At 42.7% G+C, this 21232-nt stretch overlaps 2 protein-coding genes across 3 annotated transcripts in view; one reads left to right on the forward strand and one right to left on the reverse strand.

Moving 5' to 3' along the window:
- On the forward strand, positions 1–16690 carry tmem62 (transmembrane protein 62). Its single transcript, XM_041848160.2, has 14 exons — positions 1–468; positions 852–963; positions 1123–1260; positions 4542–4587; positions 6996–7137; positions 7385–7509; positions 9352–9474; positions 9773–9928; positions 10343–10502; positions 12300–12413; positions 12641–12725; positions 13257–13361; positions 13637–13755; positions 14009–16690. The coding sequence occupies exons 1-14, from the start codon at positions 265–267 to the stop codon at positions 14327–14329; spliced, it is 1950 nt and encodes a 649-aa protein (XP_041704094.1). The 5' UTR covers positions 1–264; the 3' UTR covers positions 14330–16690.
- The window catches only part of ptgr2 (prostaglandin reductase 2), a 15235-nt gene continuing 10254 nt past the window's right edge, over positions 16252–21232 (reverse strand). For both annotated transcript variants that reach the window (XM_041848161.2, XM_041848162.2), the window contains exons 6-9: positions 20026–20147; positions 19696–19783; positions 16762–16801; positions 16252–16660 (exon numbers count right to left, since the gene is read on the reverse strand). In XM_041848161.2, the coding sequence (XP_041704095.2) occupies positions 16596–16660; positions 16762–16801; positions 19696–19783; positions 20026–20147 (315 nt within the window). In that variant the 3' untranslated portion in view covers positions 16252–16595. The remainder of the gene's footprint in view (positions 16661–16761; positions 16802–19695; positions 19784–20025; positions 20148–21232) is intronic.

Raw genomic sequence — 21232 nt, forward strand, 5'->3', positions numbered from 1 at the left:
TTCATATAGCGATGACGTAGCCATGCACAACCGGTCAGTATGGTATTTCCTTTTAGCTAGCTATTTGAAAACATAATCTGAAAGGACAAAGTTTCGTGTGTAGCTCGATCTGGCTATGATCGCAAATGGAAATTGAACGGTCTGAATGGACAGCGGTTCTATGTAGCTAGTGGCTAATATAGCTAGCATAGTCTAGTGTGTGTTCATGTTGCTCTCGCCTGTATTCTGTCCAGTAGATTCCCACCGCTCTCTCGTCACTACAGGATGCTCAAGCTCTTCGGAGCGCTAGTTCTTTTCGGACTAGCGCTGGCGTGCTTAGCTTCCTGGGTGCTAGAGAGCTATGACACCTCTTGGCATCCCAAACGGAGTGTTCGGCAGTTCAACGCCGGGGATGGAGAGAAGGCTAGTAGGACCAGTCTTCCTCCGTATCCCGGCGGCGAATTGGATAACATATTCTGGTTCGTGCAGGTGAGTGGATCCAGCTGCTAACTCATTTGGCTAGCTAATTGCTAACTGGCTAACTAAGTGTTGTCACTGTCACTGTCAGTGTCAATTGTCACTATCAATTGTCAGGGTGACAGCTGTTAGCGAGTAAGTAGCCCAAAGGGTAGTAGTGTTCATGTAAAAATCTACACTGAATGGGGTCACAGTCCAATTTCCTTTTTGGGTGCTATGCTGTCATGCATAGACAAAGTTGGCACCAGCCAGCCATCAGGTTGTAAGACTTTGAACCCAGTTGTAGTAATACGTCTGTAGAGAGGATGTACCAAGTGGAATATGTTGTCAAAACTAGCTAGATGATGCCCTAGTTTGTGCTTTCAACCCCTGAATGATGTCCTGTACCCGCACAGGTGTCTGACATTCATATCAGTCGATTCCATGACAAAAAACGTATTCCAGACTTCGAGAAGTTCTGCACTGATACCATTGAAGTGATCCAACCTGCTCTTGTGCTCGCAACAGGTATGTCGGACATTGCTTCTTGCTCATTAGTTTTGTAGCAGCCCCCAACATGTCAGCTTGCTGAGTTTCTGCACTATCACAAGAGCAACCATGAACCTGAAGTGAGTTATTATTTCTCATAAGTCTGTGTGTCTGTTCCTCTGTCTGCCCACCTAACAGGAGACCTGACGGATGCGAAGACGGAGAGCAAGGTGGGATCCCTGCAGCATGAGGTGGAGTGGCAGGCCTATCACAACATCCTGAAGAGGTCCCGGGTTCTGGAACGCACCAAATGGATTGACATCCGTGGAAACCATGGTGACTAATATAATATACCTCCTCTAATATTCTCTTACACTTAATGATTTCTATAATCGAAAAATAATCGTGGTCCTATGAACAGGGTTGATAGATGGGTATGGAATTGGGTCGTAAATGTCTAGAAATGTACAAAGCCAGTCAGTTGAATTGGACTTGGTCAGACGTACACTACCGTTCAAAAGTTTGCGGTCACTTAGAAATGTCCTTCTTTTTGAAAGAAAAGCAATTTTTTTGTCCATTAAAATAACATCAAATTGATCAGAAATACAGTGTAGACATTGTTAATGTTGTAAATGGCTATTGTAGCTGGAAACGGCTGATCTTTAATGGAATATCTACAGTTGAAGTCGGAAGTTTACATACACTTAGGTTGGAGTCATTAAAACTCGTTTTTCAACCACTCCACACATTTCTTGTTAACAAACTATAGTTTTGGCAAGTCGGTTAGGACATGTACTTTGTGCATGACACAAGTAATTGTTTACAGACAGATTATTTCACTTATAATTCACTGTATCACAATTCCAGTGGGTCAGAAGTTTACATACACTAAGTTGACTGTGCCTTTAAACAGCTTGGAAAATTCCAGAAAATGATGTCATGGCTTTAGAAGCTTCTGATAAGCTAATTAACATAATTTGAGTCAATTGGAGGTGTACCTGTGGATGTATTTCAAGGCCTACCTTCAAACTCAGTGCCTCTTTGCTTGACATCATGGGAAAATCAAAAGAAATCAGCCAAGACCTCAGAAAAAAAGTTGTAGACCTCCACAAGTCTGGTTCATCCTTGGGAGCTATTTCCAAACGCCTGAAGGTACCACGTTCATCGGTACAAACAATAGTACACAAGTATAAACCCCATGGGACCACGCAGCCATCATACTGCTCAGGAAGGAGACGCATTCTGTCTCCTAGAGATTAACGTACTTTGGTGCGAAAAGTGCAAATCAATCCCAGAACAACAGCAAAGGACCTTGTGAAGATGCTGGAGGAAACAGGTACAAAAGTATCTATATCCACAGTAAAACGAGTCCTATATCGACATAACCTGAAAGGCCGCTTAGCAAGGAAGAAGCCACTGCTCCAAAACCGCCATAAAAAAGCCAGACTATGGTTTGCAACTGCACATGGGGACAAAGATTGTACTTTTTGGAGAAATGTCCTCTGGTCTGATGAAACAAAAATATAACTGTTTGGCCATAATGACCATCGTTATGTTTGGAGGAAAAAGGGGGTAACTTGCAAGCCGAAGAACACCATCCCAACCGTGAAGCACAGGGGTGGCAGTATCATGCTGTGGGGGTGCTTTGCTGCACGAGGGACTGGTGCACTTCACTAAATAGATGGCATCATGAGGAAGGAAAACTATGTGGATATATTGATGCAACATCTCAAGACCAGTCAGGAAGTTAAAGCTTGGTTGCAAATGGGTCTTCCAAATGGAGAATGACCCCAAGCATACTTCCAAAGTTGTGGCAAAATGGCTTAAGGGCAACAAAGTCAAGGTATTGGAGTGGCCATCACAAAGCCCTGACCTCAATTCTATAGAAAATGTGTGGGCAGAACTGAAAAAGTGTGTGCGAGCAAGGAGGCCTACAAACCTGACTCAGTTACACCAGCTCTGTCAGGAGGAATGGGCCAAAATTCACCCAACTTATTGTGGGAAGCTTGTGGAAGGCTGCCCGACACGTTTGACCCAAGTTAAACAATGTAAAGGCAATGCTACCAAATACTAATTGAGTGTATGTAAACTTCTGACCCACTGGGAATGTGATGAAAGAAATAAAAGCTGAAATAAATCATTCTCTCTACTATTATTCTGACATTTCACATTCTTAAAATAAAGTGGTGATCCTAACTGACCTAAGACAGGGCATTTTTACTAGGATTAAATGTCAGGAATTGTGAAAATCTGAGTTTAAATGTATTTGACTAAGGTGTATGTAAACTTCGGACTTCAACTGTACATAGGCGTACAGAGGCCCATTATCAGCAACCATCAGTCCTGTGTTCCAATGGCACGTTGTTTGCTAATCCAAGTTGATCATTTTAAAAGGCTAATTGATCATTAAAAAACCCTTTTGCAATTATGTTAGAACAGCTGAAAACTGTTGTGCTTATTAAAGAAGCAATAAAACTGGCCTTCTTGAGATTAGTTGAGCATCTGGAGCATCAGCAATTGTGGGTTCGATTACAGGTTCAAAATGGCCAGAAACAAATAACTTTCTTCTGAAACTCGTCAGTCTATTCTTGTTCTGAGAAATGAAGGCTATTCTATGCGAGAAATTGCCAAGAAACTGAAGATCTTGTACAACGCTGTGTACTACTCCCTTCACAGAACAGTGCAAACTGGCTCTAACCAGAATAGAAAGAGGAGTGCGAGGCCCCGGTGCACAACTGAGCAAGAGGACAAATACATTAGTGTCTAGTTTGAGAAACAGGCGTCTCACAGGTCCTCAACTGGCAGCTTCATTAAATAGTACCCGCAAAACACCAGTCTCAACATCAACAGTGAAGAGGCGACTTCGGGATGCTGACCTTCTAGGCAGAGTTGCAAAGAAAAAGCCATATCTCAGACTGGCCAATAAAAATAAAATATTAAGTTGGGCAGTCTGAGAAATGGCTTTTTCTGACCCCAAACTTTTGAACGGTAGTGTATACAGTCTTAGAAACTTTGAAGAACACTTTTTTGTTCAAGGTAGAATCATTTTTGGTTCCATATAGAACCCTCTGTGGAAAGGGTTCTACCTAAAACCAAAAGGGTTCTACCTGGAACCAAAAAGGGTTCTTCAAAGTGTTCTATGGGGACAGCCGAATAACCCTTGTAGGTTCTAGATTGCACCTTGTTTTCTAAGAGTGTAGAATATGGAAAGAATCCACAAACCTACAGATATGTGCATTCTTTGTGCATTTTACCTCAAAGCTGAAAAGCTGAGCAGTCAGTCACTTCACTGCTTAATGCCCCTCCATTGATATTGAATTACAAATGCTATTAGCGTTGAAACAAGATATCTCCTACAGCCTAACTGTCCACCTTAACCTATTGTTAGAAGCTGCTTCAAATAACCTTTCTCTGGTAGACATTAGTTCAGTACAGAATAGATTGGACATGTAGGCTATGTGAGTTGTTTCTGGTAAGGATAGATATTAATCAATCAACAGGATGAGGGAATTAATACCAAGGTTAGATACCTTTGCCAGAAAATGGTATGTGTTCATTACGTTTTGCAAGGTCTCTCTTACTTAGCTACATTCCTGTTTTTATTATGTTTCTGACAGATGCCTTCAATATCATTTCATTGGATAGTGTCAACAACTACTACAGGTCAGTGTTCACTCTTGCCTGCTATGTCTGGAATGAATGTTATTTACACGTGTCAAAGATACACAGTAGGCCCCTCAAGCTGAACTCTGGACCTCGAAGCCAGTTCCACTGCGATTTTTCATTGTTCCCCTCTAACCAGGGTCTGATTTAGACCTGGGACACCAGGTGGGTGCAATTAATTATCAGGTAGAACAGAAAACCAGCAGGTTCCGGACCTCGTAGGGTAAGAGTTGAATACCCCTGCGAGTAGGCCATATGATGAGTGTCACTTTGATTCATGTTCAGAAACTCCTACTAGCTATATGACAAGCTTTCTAGCAACCAGCTCTCTTAGCCACCAGTGTAGCTAGTGTGAGTGAGTTGCCTCTCTGTGTTCGCTTGTCTGTGCAACATGAGCACTAGAGACTTATTGACATTTATTCTAGCTATCTGAGCTACACTACCAGTCAAAAGTTTGGACACACCTACTCATTCAAGGGTTTTTCTTTATTTTTACAATTTTTTACATTGTAGAATAATAGTGAAGACATCAAAACTTTGAAATAACACATATGGAATCATGTAGTAACCAAAAAAGTGTTAAACAAATCAAAATATATTTTTATATTTGAGATTCTTCAAATAGCCACCCTTTGCCTTGATGACAGCTTTGCACACTCTTGGCATTCTCTCAACCAGCTTCATGAGGTAGTCACCTGGAATTCATTTCAATTAACAGGTGTGCCTTGTTAAAAGTTAATTTGTGGAATTTATTTCCTTCTTTATGCGTTTGAGCCAATCAGTTGTGTTGTGACAAGGTAGGGGGGTCTACAGAAGCTAGCCCTATTTGGTAAAAGACCTCAAATAAGCAAAGAGAAACGACATTCCATCATTACTTTAAGACATGAAGGTCAGTCAATACGAAACATTTCAAGAACTTTTAAAGTTTCTTCAAGTGCAGTCGCAAAAACCATCAAGCGCTATGATGAAACTGGCGCTCATGAAGACCGCCACAGGAATGGAAGACCCAGCGTTACCTCTGCTGCAGAGGATAAGTTCATTAGAGTTACCAGCCTCAGAAATTGCAGCCCAAATAAATGCTTCACAGAGTTCAAGTCACAGACACAGCTCAACATCAACTGTTCAGAGGGGACTGTGTGAATCAGGCCTTCATGGTCGAATTGCTGCAAAGAAACCACTACTAAAGGACATCAATAAGAAGAAGAGACCTGCTTGGGCCAAGAAACACGAGCAATGGACATTAGACGCGGTGTGGGTGAACGGATGATCTCCGCATGTGTAGTTCCCACCGTAAAGCATGGAGGAGGAGGTGTTATGATGTGGGGGTGCTTTGCTGGTGACACTGTCAGTGATTTATTTAGAATTTAAGGCACACTTAACCAGTATGGGTACCACAGCAGTCTCCAGTGATATGCCATCCCATCTGGTTTGGGCTTAGTGGGACTATCATTTGTTTTTCAACAGGACAATGACCCAACACACCTCCAGGCTGTGTAAAGGCTATTTGACCAAGAAGGAGAGTGATGGAGTGCTACATCAGATGACCTGGCCTCCACAATCCCCCGACCTCAACCCAATTGAGATGGTTTGGGATGAGTCGGGCCGCAGAGTGAAGGAAAAGCAGCCATCAAGTGCTCAGCATATGTGGGAACTCCTTCAAGACTGTTGGAAAAGCATTCCAGGTGAAGCTGGTTGATAGAATGCCAAGAGTGTGCAAAGCTGTCATCAAGGCAAAGGGTGGCTATTTGAAGAATCTCAAATATAAAATATATTTTGATTTGTTGAACACTTTTTTTGGTCACTACATGATTCCATATGTGTTATTTCATAGTTTTGATGTCTTCACTATTCTACAATGTGGAAAACAGTACAAATAAAGAAAAACCCTTGAATGAGTAGGTGTGTCCAAACTGTTGACTGGTACTGTGTGTATATATAAAGCTATCTAAAGCTATAAATAGATGCACACATACAGTTCACAGGCTAGATTATACAGCAGCGTTTCCCAAACTCAGTCCTCTGGACCCCAAGGGGTGCACATTTTAGTTTTTGCCCTAACACTACACAGCTGATTCAAATGATCAAAGCTTGATGATGAGTTGATTATTTGAATCAGCTGTGTAGTGCTAGGGCAAAAACCAAAACGTGGGAAACCCTACTCTACAGTATAAAGACAGTTGCTAGCTCACTCTCCAAATATTAACCTCTTTTTGAGACAGTCTCTCAAAATATGACATCGGTCTCGTGTCTGTATGGTATTTGTTGAGGTTTGTTCGTCATCAGTTTAAATAAACAGGTTCTCCACTTCATCATAAAACAAGGCAGAGGTGTTGAGAGCAACATGTACACCACACTGTATGCATTCACCAACTCAGCCGCATAATAATGATGCCTGTTATTATTCCCAGGAAGTACTCAGCCAATCAGAAAGTTGGCTCCTTCCACTATGTCCACAAGACTCCCTTCGGCAACTACTCCTTCATCTGTGCTGATGCAACCATCACCCCTGGACCCAAGCGGCCGTACAACTTCTTTGGCATTCTCAACCAGGTACAGTATGCCCCCCACCAGCTTAACACCAGCCTGGTCCCATATGTTTGGCATGACAAAAAACCATATGAGTTGGCTATACAATACAGCACAAACCGATCTGGTACCAGGCTAGCGCAACACAGCTGAATACGTTTTCTACTCTACTCTATTCCTACTCTGTCATTCATTTAGACATAAGACTGAGACATTACAGTCTATTTGCATAATCACTTGTTATGTTCTTATGCAACACCATACATTACAGACTCAGATGGACCTGTTGGCGTCCTTCAGGACTGAGAGCCACAGCAGCAACCAGACCATCTGGTTTGGCCATTACACCACTTCAACGGTCATCTCCCCCGCTCCAGGGGTGAGAGGGGTGATGAGGTAACAGAAGTGTGTGTGTGTGATGAGATAACAGAATAATGTTTGTGGGTTTCTATAAGCCTGTCTTCATGTTAGTCTGCCTCTCTAATTTCAACACCCTCTAAACAGGTTTTGGATAATAACTAGTATACTGTTTTGGTTGTTATAACAGTTCTGACATAGGTCATGGTATAACATAGTTAATAGCGTAATGGAAATGGTAAAAGAAGGTTCTGGAAGGCCATTCAATTATTTATTGCAGACACATTTTGGAACAAGCTCCTTCTTTAAAGCACTATTGCAACACAGTATCAGAATGTTATACATACTTAATAGCACCGTTTTTGAATCCAGTTTGTTAGTTGAGATTGTTGTACCATATACACTACCAGTCAAAGGTTTTGACACACCTACTCATTCAAGGGTTTTTCTTTATTTTTACATTGTAGGATAATAGTGAAGACATCAAAACTATGAAATAACACATGGGATCATGTAGTACCAAAAAAGTGTTAAACAAATCAAAATATATTTTATATTTGAGATTCTTCAAATAGCCACCCTTTGCCTTTGCCCACATATGCTGAGCACTTGTTGGCTGATTTTCCTTCACTCTGCAGTCCGACTCATCCCAAACCATCTCAATGGGGTTGAGGTTGGGGATTTGTGGAGGCCAGGTCATCTGATGCATCGCTCTCCTTCTTGGTAAAATAGCCCTTACACAGCCTGGAGGTGTGTTGGGTCATTGTCCTTTTGAAAAACAAATGAAAGCCCAAACCAGATGGGATGGCGTATCGCTGCAGAATGCTGTGGTAGCCATGCTGGTTAAGTGTGTAAATAAATCACAGACAGTGTCACCAGCAAAGCACCCCCACACCATAACACTTCCTCCTCCATGCTTTACGGTGGGAAATACACATGCAGAGATCATCTGTTCACCCACACCGCGTCTCACAAAGACACAGCGGTTTGAACCAAAATTCTCAAATTTGGACTCCAGACCAAAGGACACATTTCCACCGGTCTAATGTCCAATGCTCGTGTTTCTTCTTCTTATTGGTATCCTTTAGTAGTGGTTTCTTTGCAGCAATTCGACCATGAAGGCCTGATTCACACAGTCCCCTCTGAACAGTTGATGTTGAGATGTGTCTGTTTCTTGAACTCTGTGAAGCATTTATTTGGGCTGCAATTTCTGAGGCTGGTAACTCTAATGAACTTATCCTCTGCAGCATAGGTAACTCTGGGTCTTCCATTCCTGCGGCGGTCCTCATGAGAGCCAGTTTCATCATAGCCCTTGATGGTTTTTGCGACTGCACTTGAAGAAAGTTCTTGAAATATTCAGTATTGACTGACCTTCATGTCTTAAAGTAATGATGGACTGTCGTTTCTCTTTGCTTATTTGAGCTGTTCTTGCCATAATATGGACTTGGTATTTTACCAAATAGGGTTATCTTCTGTATACCCCCCTACCTTGTCACAACACAACCGATTGGCTCAAACGCATTAAGGAAAGAAATTCCACAAATTAACTTTTAAGAAGGCACACCTGTTAATTGAAATGCATTCCAGGTGACTACCTCATGAAGCTGGTTGAGAGAATGCCAAGAGTGTGCAAAGCTGTCATCAAGGCAAAGGGTGGCTATTTGAAGAAATTCAAATAAAATATATTTTGATTTGTTTTACACGTTTTTGGTTACTACATGATTCCAGATGTGTTATTTCATAGTTTTGATGTCTTCATTATTATTCTATAATGTAAAAAATTGTAAAATTAAAGAAAAACCCATGAATGAGTAGGTGTGTCCAAACTTTTGACTGGTAGTGTACATCTGTGATGTAATTGTTACCGATGCGTGCGTGTAGCTCGGCTGTAGCGTACCTGTGTGGTCACCTTCACACTCTGGGTGGCCTGATGCCTGTACTACACAGCAGACACCCCGAGGGCACCCTGGAACTGGAGCTAGGCGACTGGATGGACAATCGCAGGTAAATCTATAGATGCATCATACTTTCTACACACTCACTCGCTCACTCACTCGGACTCAAACAAACACATACACCTTGAGTTGTGGTCTGTTTAAATTGTGCTATCCAAATAAAGTTTATACACACACACACACATACACAACACTGATATATTCCTTTTCTCTCTCTCTCTCTCTCTCTCTCTCTCTCGCTCTCTTTTTTCTCTATTTCTCTCTCTCTTTTCTCTCTCTCTCTCTCTCTCTCTCTCTCTCTCTCTCTCTCTCTCTCTCTCTCTCTCTCTCTCTCTCTCTCTGTGTAGGTACAGAGTGCTGGCATTTGACCACGACCTGCTGAGTTTCATGGACCTGAAGTTTCAGCAGTGGCCTGCAGTACTCATCACCAACCCCAAGGAGGCGCAGTACCTCCATCCGGGAGTGGAGCCGCTGGGGAGGATACAGAGCTCTACCCACATCAGGTGTCCCCTCCTCAACCCTAAACCCCATGCCATAACCTCTGACCTTCACCACCATACAGAATCACCATCACCCACTCTGCCTTTTTACACACCTACCATAAATATACCACCTATCTCTATATCTCTATTCCATAAAACTATCACCCTTTTCACACTACTGGGCCGAACTGAGCTGCCCCAGTTGCTGGAACTGGGCTGGACAGGGTAATGTGAAAAGAAAATATCGTAACCGGCACTGTACAATTTAGGTCAGCACAATAGTGTGAAAAGGTTCTAAATCACCTTCATCACCTATCTCCATACCACAAAGTTTGCCAACAGTATTTCATATTGGCTCACCTGTCTCTGCAGATGTGTGTGATGATCTTCCCCTATCATCCTGTATTCTAACCCTGGTCTCTCTGGTCCCCTCAGGATCCTGGCCTTCTCTGATGCCCCGGTCACAGCAGTTCATGTCAGTGTGGACGGGGTGGAGATGGGTAAAGGCCGGTCTACTGGAGGTCCTCTGTATGTGGTGCCATGGGAACCCTCTCTCTACCTTACTGGGCTGCACACTGTCACTGTCAAAGTGGAGGTAACACAGCACTTATTACCTCATACAGTGGGGGAAAAAAGTATTTAGTCAGCCACCAATTGTGCAAGTTCTCCCACTTAAAAAGATGAGAGAGGCCTGTAATTTTCATCATAGGTACACGTCAACTATGACAGACAAAATGAGAAAAAAAATCCAGAAAATCACATTGTAGGATTTTTAATGAATTTATTTGCAAATTATGGTGGAAAATAAGTATTTGGTCAATAACAAAAGTTTCTCAATACTTTGTTATATACCCTTTGTTGGCAATGACACAGGTCAAATGTTTTCTGTAAGTTCACAAGGTTTTCATACACTGTTGCTGGTATTTTGGCCCATTCCTCCATGCAGATCTCCTCTAGAGCAGTGATGTTTTGGGGCTGTCGCTGGGCAACACAGACTTTCAACTCCCTCCAAAGATTTTCTATGGGGTTGAGATCTGGAGACTGGCTAGGCCACTCCAGGACCTTGAAATGCTTCTTACGAAGCCACTCCTTAGGTTCCCGGGCGGTGTGTTTGGGATCATTGTCATGCTGAAAGACCCAGCCACGTTTCATCTTCAATGCCCTTGCTGATGGAAGGAGGTTTTCACTCAAAAATCTCACGATACATGGCCCCATTCATTCTTTCCTTTACACGGATCAGTCGTCCTGGTCCCTTTGCAGAAAAAACAGCCCCAAAACATGATGTTTCCACCCCCATGCTTCACAGTAGGTATGGTGTTCTTTGGATGCAACTCAGCATTCTTTGTCCTCCAAACACGACGAGTTGAGTTTTTACCAAAAAGTTCTATTTTGGTTTCATCTGACCATATGACATTCTCCCAATCCCTTCTGGATCATCCAAATGCACTCTAGCAAACTTCAGACGGGCCTGGACATGTACTGGCTTAAGCAGGGGGACACGTCTGGCACTGCAGGATTTGAGTCCCTGGCGGCGTAGTGTGTTACTGATGGTAGGCTTTGTTACTTTGGTCCCAGCTCTCTGCAGGTCATTCACTAGGTCCCCCGTGTGGTTCTGGGATTTTGCTCACCGTTCTTGTGATCATTTTGACCCCACGGGGTGAGATCTTGCGTGGAGCCCCAGATCGAGGGAGATTATCAGTGGTCTTGTATGTCTTCCATTTCCTAATAATTGCTCCCACAGTTGATTTCTTCTAAACCAAGCTGCTTACCTATTGCAGATTCAGTCTTCCCAGCCTGGTGCAGGTCTACAATTTTGTTTCTGGTGTCCTTTGACAGCTCTTTGGTCTTGGCCATAGTAGAGTTTGGAGTGTGACTGTTTGAGGTTGTGGACAGGTGTCTTTTATACTGATAACAAGTTCAAACAGGTGCCTTTAATACAGGTAATGAGTGGAGGACAGAGGAGCCTCTTAAAGAAGAAGTTACAGGTCTGTGAGAGCCAGAAATCTTGCTTGTTTGTAGGTGACCAAATACTTATTTTCCACCATAATTTGCAAATAAATTCATTAAAAATCCTACAATGTGATTTTCTGGAGAAAAAAAATCTCAATTTGTCTGTCATAGTTGACGTGTACCTATGATGAAAATTACAGGCCTCTCTCATCTTTTTAAGTGGGAGAACTTGCACAATTGGTAGCTGACTAAATACTTTTTTTCCCCCACTGTATATGTTCTATTATATAGAAATTCTAAGAGGTTGTCAAATATTTTGAATAGTAGTTCAAAAGTTCTCAGATGTTTTCTCAGATAGCTACCAGATGTTTTGTTACTAGTTCAGGTGATGTGATGAGATGTGGCCTCTCTTATTCTGTGTGCGTGCGTGTTTGTGTGTTAGGACGCGGTGGGGCGGTCGACGGTTCGAGAACAGCTCTTCACCCTCGAAGAGGACCTCTCCCCCAGCTTTGGTTTCTTCCAGTCCTTCATCCTGCTCACTGACCACTACATCCTGGTAAGAAGACAAAGAAGAATACTTGATTTTCCTGTCAGACTTGAGATTTGAACGGGCAACCTTCCAGTTGTTGACCCGCCTTTCTCACTGTAGGTTACTTGCTGACCCAATCTCAATACCACGAGGTCTTGCTAACATTTAACCACCATGTCGTCACCAGGTGTGACTAGCTGTGCTCTGTGGGTTATAGACCTATATACTGTACCATCTGTCCTGTCTGTCCACAGGCCCGGGTAGCCTTTGTCACAGGGATGCTGCTGAATATTGGAGTGCTGGTGGCGTTCAGGTTCATGCCTCTGCCCTCTGTCAGAGGTGAGATCCGCCAGACACTCCTGTCAAATCACCCTTGGGAGTATCAAGCTGGTTGTTACCTGAGTGGCGCAGTGGTCTAAGGCACTGTGCCACTAGAGATCCTGGTTCGAATCCAGGCTCTGTCGCAGCCGGCCGCGACCGGGAGACTCATGGGCGGCGCACAATTGGCCCAGCGTCGTCCAGGGTAGGGGAGGGAATGGCCAGCAGGGATGTAGCTCAGTTGATAGAGCATGGCGTTTGCAACGCCAGGGTTGTGGGTTCAATTCCCACGGGGGGCCAGTATAAAAAAAATATGTATTCACTAACTGTAAGTCGCTCTGGATAAGAGCGTCTGCTAAATGACTAAAATGTAAATGTTATTGTTCTTAACCATCCTATACAGTGAAAAAATCTAGGAATTTTGCATATCATTCCACACATGACCTCATGTTCATAAATACATGTATTGTCTTTAATACGCAACTTGTTGTCTATAACCACACTTTTCGACGTTGTAGTTTTCAATCTTACCTGTTTTCCTGTGTCTCCCAGCGTCTTCAAGTCTTTCCTCTTGCGCCTGTCTATCCCTGCACCTGGTCAGTAAAGCCGACACTTTCTACTACTCTCTACTGCTCTTCAACCTCTGCACTGCCTTAGGTGAGTTTCCTACTGGGTCCAGAGGACAACCATCCATTAAAAACTCTCTCTGTCTCTCCACCCTGTCAGCCGGTCTCAACTTGCTCCCTACCCCTTGCCCGTGTCCCTTCAATGTTTATAGATCTGTGAGGTGTGAGCCTTTTAATCCTGTTACTTTGGTTATACCTATCCAGACCCTTCAGATCCGCAAACATCTTAGGGTTAGGGCCAAGGGGAAGCAAGCCACTTGGGACTGACTGTGTGTGTCCGTCTACTCACCCTCTGTCTCTCTGCAGGTCCCTGGTTCATAGGAGAGTTGATTGATGGTCACAGTGGAGCTTGCTTTGCCTTCGGAGTGGTTATCGACGGACATTTCCTCGAGGGAAGTCTCACTTATGTTGTTGGGGTTGTGCAGGTGAGGTGGCTGGTATTTAGTCAGGATCATTATGAGATGATATTAAGAGAAGGCGGTCATACATGCTCATGACAAGTCTTACAGTGCATTATAACTGCATGATAATGCATAATGCCTGCTGGCTTTTAGTAAAGTTCTACCAGATTTAAAAAAAGTAGGAGACTATAAGGCAGTGGTCCTATTTCCGTTAAAAGGGTTACCTGTAGTTGACAAACACTTATCCCCGTTTCTTCTCTCCCTCATTTCCCAACAGCTGCTCTTCTTCAACATGCCTCTCACCTGTTACCTGTGCTGGAGCCTTCACCTGCGTAGTCGTGGTAACTCCTTCCGCTCACACTTCTTCCGTCCGGGCTTTCTGTGGAAGACTCTGGGAGTGCATACGGCCATGTTGCTGCTGCTGGCCTGGCAGGGATACTCCTGTTACTTCCTGCTGGAGACGTATGGATCTCTGGCCTTCTTCCTGTCCCCGGTCCGCACGTGGGCAGTAGGGATCGCCCTGCTATTGGTCTACCGCGCCTGGAAGGGCCCCGCCCCCTGTCTCCGTGACGACAGCAAGACAACCACAGCCTCTTGACAGTTGCACTTATTTTCTTGACTTTCTACTGGGGGATTCTCTTAGTGCCAATGTATTTAGTTTGCCATATCTGTCCACTCTTCTATACCATATTTCAGACTACTCTTTTGTGCAAAGTTCTTTCTCGCTCTCTCCCTTCAAATCTACTTTCACTCGTGATCCTATTTCTGTATTCCACTTTCCTAATTTTTAAACATTTTTAAGAGTAGAGTTGTTTCATTTGCATGTTAGTGTATTGCATGTGTAGACCACACCCCTAGACACAGTCAGCACTCTGAAGGTCTTCTTGGTACAGTGAAGTCACTAGTTCAGTATATATTGTGCATAGAATTGATTGTTCAGCCAATATGACTGCTGTTCCTCAGTAAAAGAAGGCTGATGTAGACAATATGATGAAGTGTCTATCGCCACTGTATTCTGCTGTGGTAAAATGTATGTATTAGTTGACCACTTGAGACTTGATTTGTAGCAGTTATTGAAATTGTTGCCTAGGCCAACTGCCACACACATCACCACTGTCAAAGGATACATACAAACAGTCCTGCTCTGGCAGTTTTTGTATTTGGTTATGGCAAACTAGCTATATATTTTACACGGGTATAGCAGACCAATCACCTGACTGAGGTATTTTACATTTTTATTTTGAGCTCTTTGAAAATCTTCTGGCTTAAGATATCAGCTGTTTCTCAGGAATGGGAGGACTTGAACAAAAAGCTGTGTCCTTTGGTCAGTCAGAAACAGACTATATGATTTTTCATATATTCCATATTAGCTCAGTGGTGAATCCAACCACTCAAAGCATGTTAAACAATCAATATTTTTTGTGGTGATCAAAATGATGAATGTTAAATAATAGCAAGGGTGAAATGACCTGAGATTTTATTATGCTGGTTTAATTTATTTTGTATTGTGATTATTTCCTTGCACTGATTTCCTGCAATGGTGATGGTTATTCTCTATTGAGAAGTTGATTTGGTCAGCTTTTTGTTGTCTTCTGTCTAGAATGCAGATATTATTTTTGGGAGAGTTTCAGACCAGCACTGGGTGCTCGACTTAGACTGAAATTGGTGCCGGTACTGTTCAAATGTAGGTGCAGGAGCTCCACAGTACTTTTTAGCTAATATTCTATAAGAGAAACAGGCGCTCAAGCAGTAGGAATGTTAAGGTGCCAGTACTCAGCTCCGGTGAGCTCCTGCCCAAGTCAAGCACTAATCTGGAATATATCAGGGTTGGGGTCCAATTTCTCATTGAATTAAGAAAATTGGAATTTCAGTTTAGTTCGTTGAATGACAAATGACTCATCAACTTTACTGATACTCTGCTTAGTACCGCCCACAAGCTATGTGACATGGCATCCACTAGAGGGCAGACCTACCAAGGGTTGAAGGGTCTCTTCTACAATCATGTCCATGTCCTATTTCCCTTATTTCCCTTGGAATGGGATCTTCACATTCAGGGACTTGTTTTGTGGTTTTCTTTCATAGAACCAATACCAACTTTAGTGATATTCTATGTTTCAGGGTTCATTAGTGTCTCCCAAGTTACCCAATGCCAATGTTGATGATGAAGTGGAGATTTTCTGAAGGTTTCTTGACTTGTGATTGTCCAGAGCTGTACTTTTAATTCACGGTCAGGTATTTATTTACCACCAGAATGTGAAGGGTCGACTGACTGGCTCAGTTGCCTCTAGCTAGGTAGGTAGCCTGGGTGCTAGTCTGTTTCTGATATTTTGCCAACTCCTTGGACTTTGCATGAGAGCAGAAATAAACTGGCACCTGTGCTACCTAGGTGGAGCATAACCACTACTTTACTAGTTTGATATACTGTTATGCTGTAACACTTGCGAATGGTAAAATAGATTGATGATTTTACACTTGCCACAGACACCTATTTTCAAATTTATAATTGAAATGAAGACAAACGATAGTTTAGATTTTATTAATGGTTTATAGTGCTGTGAAATAAATTGTTTATTAAAATGGAACCACGCTTTCTATGTTCAGTTTAAACATCTCTCACAAACTTGAATTCTTTGCTATTTGGCATGTTGATAATCAGATTGTCATGGATCATCGGTTTTAAGTATTTTACAAAAGTTACAAGTAAAGAAACATGCAGTACAGTGTTGTAACTACAAACAATATTTATTCAGTCCATCCAGTTCTTGTCAGTGTAGAAATCAAAGGCAGGAAGAAGTAATACGTGTAATAAAAAAAAGGCTTCTTGTGATTCCAGTAGCTTCGGATGGTGCCACCAGGGATTTGAATCAATCTGATATTTTAATGATCTGTTTACCAATGTTTCCTCCTTTCATCATGGAGCAAAAGGCCACTGCAAAATAAAGTAAAATTTCAATTCTCAGGTTTGTGGAAAATTGATTTTAAGACTGTCATTTAAGTAAAACTACACAATTACCATTGACACACACTTACCTCCCATATTCTCAATGCCATTTACTACTGTCTCCAACACCTGAAAGAAGAACGGAGGGACAAAATCATACAGTGCAAAACAAATGACTCAAATGGGCCTCTCTTGCACGAAGGGGGTCAAACTGAGTGGGAGGTTTTGGGTAACAACATCCGGCAACATGGCGCCGCTTTGTTCACCAAGTGCCCAAAAATAATTTATTTTGTATTTTGGAGAAATTACATCCAGAGAACAGTTCTTCAGCACTCGAACAACATTTTACTTTGGTGAGTAACAAAAGTATATTGAACTTGGTGGAGTTTTGCGCTCAGCGAACCAGGCCCTGGACCAGAGCTACTCACTAGCTTGCCTATAAATCAGACTGATACCAATTAGTTGGTTACACAGTCTGACACAATGCACTGCAAAAAGTTGGAAAGCTGCCTCAAGCCAGAAAGTTGTGTATTCACCCCCTTTGCTATGAAGCCCCTAAATAAGATCTGCTGCAACCAATTACCTTCAGAAGTCACATAATTAGTTAAATAAAGTCCACCTGTGTGCAATCTAAGTGTCACATGATGTCAGTATATATACACCTGTTCTGAAAGGCCCCAGAGTCTGCAACACCACTAAGCAAGGGGCACCACCAAGCAAGTGGCACCATCAAGACCAAGGAGCTCTCCAAACAGGTCAGGGACAAAGTTGTGGAGAAGTACAGATCAGGGTTGGGTTATAAAAAATATATAAAACTTTGAACATCCCATAGAGCACCATTAAATCCATTATTAAAAATGGAAAGAATATGGCACCACAACAAACCTGCCAAGAGAGGGCCGCCCACCAAAACTCACAAACCAGGCAAGGAGGGCATTAATCAGAGAGGCAACAAAGAGACCAAAGATAACCCTGAAGGAGCTACAAAGCTCCACAGCGGAGATTGCAGTATCTGTCCATAGGACCACCTTAAGCCGTACACTCCACAGAGTTGGGCTTTACGGAAGAGTGGCCAGAAAAAAGCCATTGCTTAAAGAAAAAAATAAGCAAACATGTTTGGTGTTCGCCAAAAGGCATGTGGGAGACTCCCAAACATATGGAAGAAGGTACTCTGGTCAGATGAGACTAAAATTGAGCTTTTTGGCCATCAAGGAAAACGCTATGTCTGGCGCAATCCCAACACCTCTCATCACCTCGAGAACACCATCATTGTGGTGGCAGCATCATGCTGTGGGGATGTTTTTCATCGGCAGGGACTGGGAAACTGGTCAGAATTGAAGGAATGATGGATGGCGCTAAATACAGGGAAATTCTTGAGGGAAACCTGTTTCATTCAGTCTTCCAGAGATTTGAGACTGGGACGGAGGTTCACTTTCCAGCAGGACAATGACCCTAAGCATACTGCTAAAGCAACACTTGAATGGTTTAAGGGGAAACATTTAAATGTATTGGAATGGCCTAGTCAATGCCCAGACCTCAATCCAATTGAGAATCTGTGGTATGACTTAAAGATTGCTGTACACCAGCGGAACCCATCCAACTTGAAGGAGCTGGAGCAGTTTTGCCTTGAAGAATGGGCAAAAATCCCAGTGGCTAGATGGGCCAAGCTTATGGACACATACCCCAAGAGACTTGCAGCTGTAATTGCTGCAAAAGGTGGCTCTACAAAGTATTGACTTTGGGGGGAGAATAGTTATGCACGCTCAAGTTCAGTTTTTTGTCTTATTTTGTCACGCCCTGACTCAGGGGACTCTTATATGTTGAGTCAGGGTGTGTATATTCTTTGTTGTGTATGTTCTATGTTGTATATTCTAGTATGTGTGAATCTATGTTGGCCGGTGTGGTTCCCAATCAGAGGCAGCTGTCGCTCGTTGTCTCTGATTGGGGCCCATACTTAGGCAGCCTATGGGCACTATTGAGTTGTGGGATCTTGTTCCTTGTAAGGTATGTTGTGTGTTCTACCTTGGACTTCACGTTTCGTTATTGTTTTGTCGTGTGTTTATTTAGTTTAATAAACATGTACGTATATCACGCTGCGCCTTGGTCTGACCCGTCATTCAACGAACGTGACATATTTCTTGTTTGTTTCACAAGAAAAAATATTTTGCATCTTGAAAGTGGTAGGCATGTTGTGTAAATCAAATGATACAAACCCCCCAAAAATCCATTTTAATTCCAGGTTGTAAGGCAACAAAATAGGGAAAATGCCAAGTGGGTGAATACTTTCGCAAGCCACTGTATATGGTTATTTGGCTTGTATCTTGATGCATGCACACTAGGTAAACAATAGCTGAACGTAATCGAACATTGCTGACCGAAGCACATTTCCTGTCAATCAGGTGGAAGTGCTTGCGTCTTACTGCACATCACCTGAGGTGTATTCATTAGTCGGATTCCGTTGCAAAACGTTTCGGCGGTTGCGAAAATACAAACCGGATATTCAAAACGACAGAAGAATATAGAGACCAGCATTCTGAAAGTCGGGTTAATAACACTTTCCTTTGGATAATTAGTCTCAAATTTCCACACACATGAGGACGAAATCAGCGGACAAAAGGTAGAGTCAACATTCTGATTTGTAAAGGACAGTTTGGAATGTTTGACCCTATATGTTAGATGAGTGAGGCAGGAGCCTTCCACACTCGGATTTGAAAGGGGCAGCTCGCTAGCTAGCAATGTGCGTGCTTCAATTACGTGACTCAGTTGTTCGTTAGTCAATCAGAAAAACCTGAAAATAATATCAGATAGTGGCCATTGACTTTGATATTAGATCAGTTTGGTGTTGAAAGCCCCCAAGTAATGACCTTGTAAACAAATGCGGCGCCATGTTGGCAGAAGTTCTGTTATGCGCAGAACCTCCCCCCTCGCTTGAGAGAGGCCTACCCTAAAAAATGTTAACTTATCTCAGAACTTCCAGGTATACAGAACACAAGATGGCCTCAGACACACAGACTTTGCCTTGCCTTGATCTGCCCCTCTTTGACCCACTGACTGAGCTGCATGATGCCGGCTTCATGTTTCTCCATGTAGTTCAGCACCATGAACCGCTCCCTGATGGAATAGAGTAGAGTAGAGCTTTATAACACAGATACAGACTGGGCCAATCAGGCTCATTTCATCTCAAACACAACCTTCCAATAATAAGAAGGACCAATTTCAACATTTCATGTGTTTGAACTGTTTACAGATTAATACAATATTTAGTAATACACTTTCTACAAATGACTTGTATATTTAGTATACTGCAGCTCCAAATGGTCCTTCAGTGATCTGTGAGACAGACAGTTGAGTACCTGGTGATGTTTTTGCTTTGCAGTGCCTCCTGAGTCTCATCACAGAGGGGCGGTGGGTAGGGCACATCCTTGTTGTACTGGGAGATCTGTCCACAGAGGATCACGTGACCACCATTGTTCATCTGGAGATGGAAGAAGGGAGGGATGTGTGTTAGTCAGAATGTTAAGAGGGAAAAATATCACTGTATTAGGGTGGATTTAAATTAGTAAAATATGTCTAGTGAGATCTCTCTTTTCAACATCAGATTTGCAGCTTTTCTGTTTACACTAGACTTGGATGTGGTGTGGCCAAAGCCACGTTGCTGTTTCATGTGTGAGTGCAGATATTTGCTCCGACTGCAATCACAATGATTTCTATCTTCCTAGAACTTTTCTCCACATTGGCAGTGCCATTTATCACCATTGTGATAAAGGCCACATTTTTTACCTTTAAAATGTCAGGATCCTCTTGGTTTAAGACAACCCCTGCAGTGAAGGCCTATCCACTACCATGGACTCTTCTGGTGCAACATTCATACCCTCAACCCTTTTCACAGCTTCTACATATGAAATGCTCTGTACAACCCTGACTTTGGCCACCTCATTCTCCTTTAGCCTTGTGGGGCATTCAGAAGACGTGGCTTCATGATTCCCACCGCAATTACAACATGTCACATTTTCTACACTTCTATAACACATAATATGATATTTTACATATCTTGTACATCTCGGCTTCTCCCTTCTGCAAACACTTTCTACATGACCAAAAGCTTTACAATGTTCACACTGCATTGGTCTTGGGATAAATGCTCTAACTTAATATACCCTAACCGCACTTCATTAGGGAGAGACTCCATTTCAAAACACAAAAGAACAGATAGACTTCACTTTTTCCCCATTCACCACACGATTCATCCGACGTGCTTCAATCACTCCAGGAATATTTTTTATCTCTTCCAAATCAATTTCCCACGAAACGCCAGATATAACCCCCTTGAGGGGTGCCCTGTTCCGAAAAGACACACGCAACACTTCAAACTTATAAAATCGATTAAGACACAACGCACGTTCCTTCTGATCCGCAGAATCACAAAAAATCGAAACAAGCCCGCCTCTCGTGATCCTCACATCCTTCACTTTACCCAGCACTCTCTCCACCAGTTTGGATAACTCAAATGGTTTCTTCAAGATTGGTACTCTGCTCAGCTGCTCCTCATTAACAAACCGT

The sequence above is a fragment of the Coregonus clupeaformis genome, chromosome 11, assembly GCF_020615455.1.
Source record: "Coregonus clupeaformis isolate EN_2021a chromosome 11, ASM2061545v1, whole genome shotgun sequence".
In the NCBI taxonomy this organism is placed as follows: Eukaryota; Metazoa; Chordata; class Actinopteri; order Salmoniformes; family Salmonidae; genus Coregonus; species Coregonus clupeaformis.